General features: G+C 46.4%; 1 protein-coding gene and 1 pseudogene across 2 annotated transcripts; both read left to right on the top strand.

The window, feature by feature from the left end:
* The first annotated feature begins 1,092 nt into the window (after positions 1-1,092).
* LOC119362510 lies at positions 1,093-8,263 on the top strand. 2 transcript variants are annotated; one of them, XR_005173438.1, is made up of 6 exons: positions 1,093-1,258; positions 1,694-1,769; positions 1,892-1,980; positions 3,950-4,007; positions 4,130-4,381; positions 7,958-8,049. XR_005173438.1 is itself a non-coding variant. In XM_037627744.1 (6 exons), exons 1-6 carry the CDS (start codon positions 1,184-1,186, stop codon positions 8,099-8,101), a joined length of 531 nt encoding a protein of 176 aa, XP_037483641.1. In that variant the 5' UTR covers positions 1,093-1,183; the 3' UTR covers positions 8,102-8,263. The 2 variants fall into 2 exon arrangements, 1 of the variants encoding a protein (XP_037483641.1); XM_037627744.1 differs by having other exon boundaries at positions 4,130-4,218; positions 7,958-8,263.
* LOC119362509 lies at positions 5,111-7,951 on the top strand (annotated as a pseudogene).
* Positions 8,264-10,908: the final 2,645 nt, after the last annotated feature.

Genomic DNA, 10,908 nt, shown 5'->3' with positions numbered 1-10,908 from the left:
AACCATGTGTGCATTTGCAATTGTCTGTGCGGCGTGCTGCAACCTACGGCAAGAAGAGCTATGACGGGCGTGCGATCGACGATCTTTTTTTTGCCGGAACCATCTTCTTTGAGAGCTGCGATGACCGACCAATTTTTTTTTTGCTGGGACGGCAAGAAGTGTGTTGCTACCGGCGATCCATTTTGCTGGAACCAGAGATTTTTTTTTGCTGAAACCGCGATTGGCAATTGTTGCAACCCAGAGATACGAGGGCAAACTTCCTTGGTGACCATGACAACAATTTCGCTACAATAGGACGAAGCCCGAGCTGTAACCAACAACTTGTTTGCTGCAACCGACTTGAGTGGTTTTCTATGGCGACGACGGGGCGGAGTCCTGATTGTTGCTACCAGCGATCCTATATTTGCTGGAATCGGCGCCCTATTTTGTTGGGACCAGTGCCTTGGCTTGCTACGGCGTCCGCCCTGGGAGCTCCAAACATGGCGAGTTGGAACCATCATCTCGCTGGCTGTTGGGACCGACGTCTTTGGCATGCTGGGAACCGGTGTTGCAACATGCTGACTAAGGGCGTCGCGCCGTGCTGGAATCGGCTAACTTCCACACTGCAACCGTCTGCGAGCACCCATGTCGGGGATGAGGGCGATGGAACGGTTTTGTGAGGGCGGCGACGGCACAGCAAGCGATGGTGAATCAGCGGTGCTCCGAGAGTCGATCGACATGCATCCATGGCGGGGTCAGCGGCGCTCGCTGACGGTCTCTTCCTCATGTGGCCGCGCGTGTCGATGTGTTTTTCTAGCAAAGCGAAACGATACGAGGGAGGACGGAGCTGGGGCTCATCCGACGGCTGGGGATTGATGCATCTGACGGCTCACACACGGCTTTCGGCTTCGACCGCCGCCCTAAAAGATTACTATTACTTCAGGATAAAAGAGTCACGACATGAACTTACTCAAGCTAGTTGATCCATGCAGAGTGCCGCCCTAGAAAATTAATACTAACTTCGTCTGAAATTACTTGTCGTAGAAATATATGTATTTTAGTTTTAAATACATCAATTTCATTGAGACACTAACTTATTCTTCTACACCCCGCAGGAAAAAAACACTTAGTCTTCTGCTCTGTCTTGCGTGTTTTCCGCCCCCCGGCGCTCTTGGCGCAAACCCTTGGGAGGCAGAGTCCAACCATGGCGTGCGCGCTGCTGCCTGCAGGTTTGGCCGCGGCCCTACCGTCTCCTCGCCGGAGCGCCGCCGCCTCGAAGGTAATTCGCCAACTACACCTCCTTCTAACCTGTTTCATGGAGCAGGCATTCGGTCGAACATGACGTGGGCTCCGCCCCTAAATGGTTGACATAAACTGATTTGATGTTTGCGAGACTGCAATAGAGTTGGGCAACAAATATAATCGCAATATTTCAGAGCCTGCTAGTCAAAATTTCGTTTATTGGCTTGTATCCATGACTGCCCCAAGATTTTCACCCCTTTCTGTTGTTGAAATCTGAAGGTGAGCTGGAACTTGAGCCACTCAAATTTTATCTCAGGAACGCCGGAGTACCGCATTCCTCATTAGTTGCTACATTCTACTCCCCGTTTCGCAAAATACTCTCCTGTTAAGGAAGAAGCTGAATGCTATACATGTGTTAATTTTCCATTACTCTGCATAAGAACATGACATATCCCGGCATCTTTGCTCACAGGGACAGTCGAACCAAGTCGCGTGCAGGGACCAGCTTCACTGGAAGCTGCCTTTAATCCTACATCTGATTTCATTTGGTGAGTGCTGCATTCATTACAACTTGCAAGAATTTCAATGGAAACAGAGAATTTATAATCCTACATCTGATTTCATTTGGTCTGAGATTTTTGTACTAATAAATATCTGATTGCAACTGCAGAGCCCCACAGATCCTGGAGCCTTGTTGGCCGCTGCACATGTTCAGGTTCGTCGACAGGAGCAGCTATGTCAAGGAGATCTGCAGATGCTGTAAGTTTTCATACCGATGTATCTCTGAGAGACTCTGTGGATGCTGTTCTAGGTGCGCAGATAGTTATCTCTGGCTACTGGATTGGCCCCGATGTGGAAGATGGTAGTGGTCATGTTCAGGCCATTCTGCAAAGAATTGGCCGATGATTTGTCATTGTTAACAAGGTGATTTCCCTGGTATTCGAACATAATCTAGGCTCTACTACCCACAGAATCCAGATTGTAATGTTTCTTTTGGGATGGATTAGTATGCGATTTCCTGCGGTCAAATCTGACATTTTGTCTGTTCTCGATGCCCCTGAAGCAACATGGGGAAATTAGACTGAATTTTGTCTGCGACTTCTTTTTTCCGGGAGTGAGGTAGCTCTTTGTGATTTTGTTTTTGTAGCAAGAGGATGCAGATGGGCTGTACCTAGACTTTTTTTTCGATTCGGGTCAGCTAGATCCCTGCCCGATAAGCCAGTAGAACAGATAGCAGGAAACGTTCAATGTGTACTGGTTCCTAGCGCGAACTTTATCGATCGAGCGGTCGATCGTTCCTGGGAACGATTCGTTCTATCTGGGATCTACCCACATCTAAGGTCAGTTCAATATTGCGGTCCAAATTATATGACTAGAAAATATATTATTTGAAGTTTTTAACAATATAATTTTTGCGATATATAACCTGATCAAATTGTTAATCTAAAGGATACACCACAGCCCTAATAAATTGAAAAGAGGTAGTAACACTTCCCCCTCCGGCCGGAACCGGTGCAGCTTCTACACCACCTCCTGGAATGTCGCCGCGCACGGCTACCTCGGCAGCTACACGTTTGCCTTCGCCGGCAGCCCCGGCGCAGGAGGAGGACACAACACACACGTTGACAACCTCATCTTGGGTTGCGCACACACGACGGACGGGTTCGTGCGCCTGAGCCACAACATTCTCGCTGGTGTCCTGAGCTTGAGCAGGCACCCGACGTCGTTCATGAGCCAGCTCACCGCACGCGGTCTGACGGCCGTCGACCGCTGCCCTAAAAGATTACAATTACTTCTGGATAAAAGAGTTATGGCACAAACTTACTCAGGCTAGTCGATCCAGGCAGAGTGTCACCCTAAAAAAATTAATACTCACTTCATCCGAAATTATCTGTCATAGAAATGGACGTACCTAAGATATATCTTAGTTCTACATATATCTATTCCTTTTCATTTCCGCGACGAGTAATTCGTACCGAGGGAGGATAAAAGAGTTGCGACACTAACTTGTTCTTCTACCCCCCGCAAGAAAAAACTTATTCTTCTGCTCTGTTTCCCGTCCGCCGGCGCTCTTGGCGCAAACCCTTGGGAGGCAGAGTTCAACCATGGCGTGTGCGCTGCTGCCTGCAGATGTGGCCGCGGCCCTACTGTCTCCTCGCCGGAGCGCCGCCGCCTCGAATGTAATTCGCCAACTACATCTCCTATCCTGTTCCATGGAGCAGGCATTCAGTCGAACAAGTTGTGGGCTCCGCCCCTCGATGGTTGACATAAACTGATTCGATGCTTGAGAAATTACAATAGAGTTGGGAAACAAACATAATCGCAATATTTCAGAGTCTGCTAGTCAAAATTTTGTTTATTGGCATGTATCCATGACTGCCCCAAGATGTTCACCCCTTTCTGTTGTTGAAATCTGAAGGTTGTAGTAGTAGTCCTGCTGGAACTTGAACCACTCAAATTTTATCTCAGGAACGCCGGAGTGCCGCTTTCCTCATTACTTGCTACATTCTACTCCCCGTTTCCCTAAATACTCTCCTGTTAAGGAAGAAGCTGAATGATACATGTGTTCATTTTCCATTACTCTGCATAAGAACATTGATAGATCCCGGCATCTTTTTCAACCAGGTGTTTGTTCACATTATGGTTAACGAATTAAAACTCAATGGGTTACCACTACTGCTTTTCTCAACCACCTGAATCTGAACTTCTGAAACATATTTGCTCATAGAGACAGCTGAATCAGGTCGCGTGCACGAACCAGCTTCACTGGAAGCTGCCTTTAAGTGGTGAGTGCTGAATCCACTACAACTTGCAAGAATTTCAGTGCCAACAGAGAATTTACAATCATGCATCTGATTTCATTTGGTCTGAGATTTTCGTACTAATAAATATCTGATTGCAACTGCAGAATCCCACAGATCCTGGAGCCTTGTTGGCTGCTGCACATGTTCAGGTTCGTCGACAGGAGCAGCTATTTCAAGGAGATCTGCAGATGCTGTAAGTTTTCATACCGATGTATCTCCGAGAGACTCTGGATGCTGTTCTAGGTGCGCAGATAGTTATCTCTGGATACTGGATCGGCCCCAACATGGAAGATGGTAGTGGTCACGTTCAGGCCATTCTGCAAAGAATTGGCTGATGATGTGTCATTGTTGACAAGGTGATTTCCCTGGTATTCGAACATAATCTAGGCTCTACTACCCACATAATCCAGATTGTAATGTTTCTTTTGGGATGGATTAGTATGCGACCTCCTGCGGAATCTGACATTTTGTTTGTTCTTGATGCCCCTGAAGCAACATGGGAAAATTAGACTGAATTTTGTTTGCGACTTCTTTTTTCCGGGAGTGAGGTAGCTCCTTATGTTTTTGCTTTTGTAGCAACAGGATGCAGATGGACTGTAGCTAGCCTTTTTTTTCCGATTCGGGGTCAGCTAGGTCCCTGCCCGATAAGCCAGTAGAAATATATAGCAGGAAACGTTCAATGTGTACTGGTTCCTAGCGCGAACTTTATCGATCGAGCGGTCGATCGTTCCTGGGAATGATTCGTTCGATCTGGGATCTACCCACATCTAAGGTCAGTTCAATATTGCGGTCCAAATTATATGACTAGAAAATATATTATTTGAAGTTTTTAACAATATAATTTTTGCGATATACTCCCTCCGTTCCAAAATATAGTGCTTCCTCTATTCTCGTGCTTCAACTTTGACCATAAATTTAACCAACGAGACCGACTGCGGCGGGAGCAAAAGTTATACCTGTGAATTCGTATTCAAATGAAGTTTTCAATTATATAATTTTTTCTCCCGCCGCAGTCGGTCTCGTTGGTTAAATTTATGGTCAAAGTTGGACCACGGGAAGCGCGGGCGCACTATATTTTGGAATGGAGGGAGTATAACTTGATCAAATTGTTAATCTAAAGGATACGCTGCAGCCCTAATAAATTGAAAAGAGGTAGTAGCACTACTGATCGGACCCATTAACGAGACTGTTCGACGAATCAGTATCATTTCAACCATCGGCATACTTGCACGCCTCACAAATTCATGCATATCCATCTAGAGATACTCCAGTGATGGATTGATTAATTAGCCGCCCTGTATCTTCGCTGCACCAAGTAATAGGAGTCACCAATGCATGCATATCCATCTAGAGATAGATACTCCAGAGATGGATTGATTAATTAGCCGCCCTGTATCTTCGCTGCACTAAGTAATCGGAGTCACCAATGCATGCATATCCATCTAGTGATAGATACTCCAGAGATGGATTCATCTGAGTCTATTTAAGACACGACCTCCAAATGAAGGAAGCAAGCTCAACCGTCTTTCTGGCTTCATCGAACATAGCCCTAGTATAGTGATCAGAGGAATCAACCATGTCTGTTTTATATGCTTGAAGCTCTGCTTCCTCCTTGCTATGCTGAATTCGGCCAGCCACGCCGTCGCTGGCAATGTGGCACCACCGACACCGATCGCCGGATTCAGTCTGCCTATCGTGTCCAACCACGACACGCCCGGCAGGCTCGGGCAGTTTGACGCGAACCTCACGAGCATAGGTCCGCACATAGCCCCTGTGGGGTGGCCCTTGTACGGCGTCCTCGTCGGGGTCGGCTCCGGCCAAACCCGGCACTTTTACAAGCTCGGGCTGGACCTCGTCGGCAATCTGACTTGGATACAGTGCCAGCCCTGCGTGCCCGAGGTTCGGCAGGAGGGCACCGTCTTCGACTCTGCTAAGTCCCCTCGCTACAAGCACATGAAGCCCACAGACCCCAAGTGCACACCCCCCTACACCCCCTCCGGCCGGAACCGGTGCAGCTTCTACTCCACCTCCTGGAATGTGGCCGCACACGGCTACCTCGGCAGTGACACGTTTGCCTTCGCCGGCAGCCCCGGCGCAGGAGGACACAACAGGGACGTTGACAGCCTCATCTTGGGTTGCACACACACGACGGACGGGTTCGAGCGCCTGAGCCACAACATTCTCGCCGGGGTCCTGAGCTTGAGCAGGCACCCGATGTCGTTCATGAGCCAGCTCACCGCACGCGGCCTGATCGACTCGCGGTTCTCATATTGCCTCTTCCCCGGACAGAGCCACCCCAACGCCAGGCACGGGTTCCTCCGCTTCGGCCGCGACATCCCAAGGCACGAGCACATGCAGAGCACGTCGCTGCTGTTCACGGGACCGGGCTACGGCCAAAGTAGCATGTACTACATCCGTATCATCGGCATCAGCTTGAACAGGAAAAAGCTTAACGGGGTAAAGATGGCGATGTTTAGGCGGGATCTACAAACCCGTCGCGGGGGGTCCGTCATCGACCCCGGGACTCCCCTGACCAGGCTGGTTCGCGCGGCGTATGATGTCGTGGAGGCCGAGGTCGCGGCGGACATGCACAAGCAGGGGGCGCGCCGCTCGCCGGTGCCGGTGCAGGGGTACCACCTCTGCTTTGGCTCGTGGGGCCACGCGCACTTTCCGAGCTTGACCTTCAACCTGTACGAAGAGGCGACCAGGCTTTTTATCAAGCCGGAACTGCTGTTCGTGAGGGTGAACCAGCACCTGTGCTTCACCTTTGTGCCGGACGAGGAGATGACGGTGCTTGGCGCGGCGCAGCAGGTGGACACACGGTTCACATTTGACCTCCCAGGGAATCGTCTCTACTTTGCCCAGGAGCATTGTAGTGCTGACACTCGTGCAACTGTCTAGATCCTAGAGAGTACTATATGTATCTGCGCCGAATGCATTCATCATTAGTTGGTGCATAAACCGTCTGGGAACAATTTGAGAATAATGAGTTACATTCCTAATTATAATGCTGAATTTAATGATGATGATTGGTGCATTCTTACCCTCCTAACCCTCTTTGGAAGCATTTTGCAGGATATTTAAGTATGAAAGGTTCGCTGTTTTTTCTTTCCTTTTAGTATTCACTATTTACTATGGTTTACTTTTTATACTCCCTCCGGTGCAAATTATCGGGAGGAAAGCCATTTATGCCAAAATGTGAATTTAGATTATTATTACCCTCCTGGAGATATAATAGCAAGTTGGGGAGACTGTTTGATTTCTACTGCTGCATGCTCTACATAGTTTTTGTGCAATATGCCTCTAGTTTCTGCGGCAGCAAGTAATAAACATTACTGTGCGCTAGATCAGTTTCTATGTATATGAATCGTGGACCGACTACTTGCTTGCTCGTAGACTGGTTTAGTAATAAATTTCTCGCTAAATGTCAAAACATCCCTGAACTTGGTATGAGTGCTAGCCGATGATTTTCAGTTGTAGGCTACCAGTGTCAGGCAATAGTTGTTGTTTGCACTGTTGCACATTTAGTAATTATTTGGTATTAAAAGCAGCAGTGGTGCAATTTTTGTTGAGAAACTGAGCTTTATCTGCTGATTTATGATCAGATGCGTTCTCAGGCCGCTTATAGTGAGCCATGTGGCTTCGGCGCTGGTAATTAGAGCCTCCTGTGGGTTGGGGTTAAGAAAGTCTAAGCATTTTCTTTGAATCGATTGACGCATGAGCTTGCCTCTTACCAGATCTACAAGTATTTTGTTGCGTGTGCGACTTGTTTTACATATTTGCTTTCTACTCCCTCCGTCCCATAATATAAAAATGTTTTTGACACTAGTGTAGTGTCAAAAACGTTCTTATATTATGGGACAGAGGGAGTACATTCTAGGGTGTGTGATGTGTCAAGCTGTTGTTGACTTGATGCATGTGTTGTGCTTCAGATGCACGCATTGTTTGGTGTTGGTGCCATTGAGATTGATGGTGACGATGTTGTTACTCCAAAAGGTGGCAAGATTATCGTAAAATGGCAAGGCGAGCCAGATCATGCAACTTGTGCTTTGCTTGCTGGCTGGCGAGTGAACTAGTGTTGACATTGATGTCAATTACTCCTTGTTTATGTGTTTTCGCCAACTGTGGACTTCAATGCAATGGAATCTTTCAACGAAAGTAACATGCTGAAGATGACTTTCTTGTGTTGCCCATTGTCTATGTATGTTTAATTTCCTGGTTGGTTCATTTCGGAAATGATGGGTTTTTACTGCCACAAGCATCCTTTTGTTCAACCATCAATGGTTGCACCAGGCCCCTGTAGTTCATTATAATTTTTTGCGTGCCCACCCTGAGCAGAGTTTTAGATCTGGTTTATATTGATGATTGGTACTCCTTATAACTAGTGTCAAAATTGATGTCAATTACTCCTTTGGAATTCTTCAATGAAATGAATTTAATGAACCACTAGTTATATTATATGATTTCAACCAGAAAATTTGGTTGACTCGCCTTCTTAGTAGAATTAATGATTTAACAAAGACGAAATATAAATCTTTGATTTCTCACGAAAAGCATGCTTGAACATACACATGTGACGTGTGTGTATGAGTTGTGCTTACGACCAAGCAAGTAAAATTCATAAAATTATTTCTATGGAAAGAAAAACTCATTTTTTTAGAAAATGAGGGGAATACTGATTTCTATTTGATTTTCTTAGGACTAGTTATACTAATTTCGAGATTTTTCCTAGATTGACTACTGAAGAAACTTCGTAGTAAGAACAATACATCACACATCACATGTTTCCAAGTTTCTTAAAAGCTTCAGATTTTCCAAACTTATCTGGAAATTTATTAAAAAAAATCAATTTGATATTTTTCTACGCAGGTTATTAATATAGCAATGGTGGTCACATGTATAAGTTATGCCAAGTGTGGTCTCATAAAATTTATAACTTACTCCACCATGTTGTCACACATGCAAGTGCATGCTGGAATTTAGTCTACTTTGGGTCAGCCTAATAGCATTTTCAGAAATTCCTAATAAATCCTAAAGGCCCACTTAGCTCATTCGTGCAAGACAAGAGGTGGAACCAAAACTTAGTCCCACATTGCTAGTTTGATGAGAGTTGGACCTCTTTATAAGGGAGGGTGTTTCCCCACATGCATGAGCATGAGCGTAAGAGGGACATTCACGCGCGCTCCTCCTCCTCCGCCCGCCTTGCCGCGCCACGCCACGCCACGCCTCATCACGACGCGAAAAGGTCACTCGGAAGCTGAAAGTTTTGCATTTCGTCCCCCTCTTTCCCTTCAGCTCCCGACACATCATATTTGCCTCCTTCTCCTGTGCCTATAAAAGCGAGGTCACTCCTCTCCAGAGACACACCAGAAGATCATCTCCCTCTCGCCACCAAGTTCCTGAGCACTGCACAATCGCTACAATCTTCCACATCCCGGCTTACGGCGTGCATCGCAGGTCAGGACAGTATGCCTCCGAAACCGCACCTCTTTGAGTCCTGTATGGGAGAAGGGTGATAAGGTTTTTGGGGAGCGCTCCGCGCGACTACTGACCTGTTCATCACGGACGCTCTGGACACCGATGATCACTTCCCCAATGATGACTTCTTCCCCGACGTTGACAACCTTTTCGACGACATGGCTGGCGAGGATGTCGACCCCAAGAGCAGTGCTTCTGCTATTGTTCCATACGTTCTTATGCTCTTTTTGTTTGAAGTTCTGCCACAGTTTCTTGCTCTACTATCTGCTCTACATATGTTTGTTCTAGATGTGTTCAGTTCTAGTTCATATATGCAAATGCTATTTACCTTCTCTTTGTCAGATAGCACGACTTGTTTTATCTCTGCTATACTAGTCATGCTTTATCTAGTATTTCTGTTCATAAATTCATTTGGTAAATTGCTCATATTCCCAACAATCCAAAAATCTTATTATAGGCAATTTACCCTGAGTGATTTTGCTGCTTCCATGAGACCTCCTATGTTTGAGGGTATCCACTATAAGAGTGGCGCGTGAGAGCAGTCTTATGGTTTCAAACCATGAGCTGCTATGACGCCACTCTTGGCAAACCTGAAGGAGATTATGATGCTCAACAGGAACAAGCTTATCAGAAAATGGATATGCTTATGCGTCAATTGATAATGGAAAAGATATGTGGGATGCACTCGAGGCCATGTTTGGGGTCTCGGATGACGGCACTGAGTTGTACATCATGGAACAATTCTATGACTACAGGATGACTGAAGAGCTCTCCGTGGTTGAGCAAGCTCACGAGATATAGTCGTTTGCTAGAGAACTTGAGCACTTCAATTGTATGCTACTAGACAAGTTTGTTGTCGGAGGCATCATCACTAAGCTTCCTCCTTCGTGAAGGAACTTTGCTACCTTACTGAAGTATAAGAGGCAGGAGTTTTCTGTTCCGGATCTCATTGGTACTCTTGGTGTGGAAGAAAAGGCGAGAGCAAATGACACACATGCTCGGGGTATTGAGGGAGGATCTAGTGCCAATCTGGTACAGAAGAAAAACTTCCAACCACACAAGTTCAAGAACAAGGGCAAGTTTGATGGTAAAACAAACTTTGATGGGAAGAACAAGGCTGTACAACACACCAACTTCAAGAAGAAGAATGACAAGAAGAAAGTTGTTTGTCATGTGTGCGGAGATCCTCACCATTGGGCTCCTAGTTGCCCTAATCGTTATGACAAGCGTTATCTTGGGAAAGGCGGTAAGACCGCTAATGTTGTCATTGGTGACACTGACATGAAGGATGTTGGGTATGATATATTTCCCACTATTCTTTCAGTATGTCATTCTCCTGATTGGTTGATTGACACAGGTGCTAATGTGCATGTACGGTGATATTTCCATGTTTTCGTCTTATCAG

Source organism: Triticum dicoccoides, chromosome 2B (genome assembly GCF_002162155.2).
Source record: "Triticum dicoccoides isolate Atlit2015 ecotype Zavitan chromosome 2B, WEW_v2.0, whole genome shotgun sequence".
Lineage (NCBI taxonomy): Eukaryota > Viridiplantae > Streptophyta > Magnoliopsida > Poales > Poaceae > Triticum > Triticum dicoccoides.
Note: the sequence above shows the minus strand (reverse complement) of the source record. Positions and strands in the feature narration are given on the sequence as shown.

What these genes read in the sequence shown, in the direction of transcription:
- LOC119362510 (XM_037627744.1), top strand. Translation starts at nt 1,184, where the DNA reads ATGGCGTGCGCGCTGCTGCCTGCAGGTTTGGCCGCGGCCCTACCGTCT. An exon ending in GGAGCGCCGCCGCCTCGAAG is followed by an intron (nt 1,259 to 1,693) that starts GTAATTCGCCAA and finishes CTTTGCTCACAG; the next exon opens with GGACAGTCGAACCAAGTCGC. An exon ending in CAAGGAGATCTGCAGATGCT is followed by an intron (nt 1,981 to 3,949) that starts GTAAGTTTTCAT and finishes ATTTGCTCATAG; the next exon opens with AGACAGCTGAATCAGGTCGC.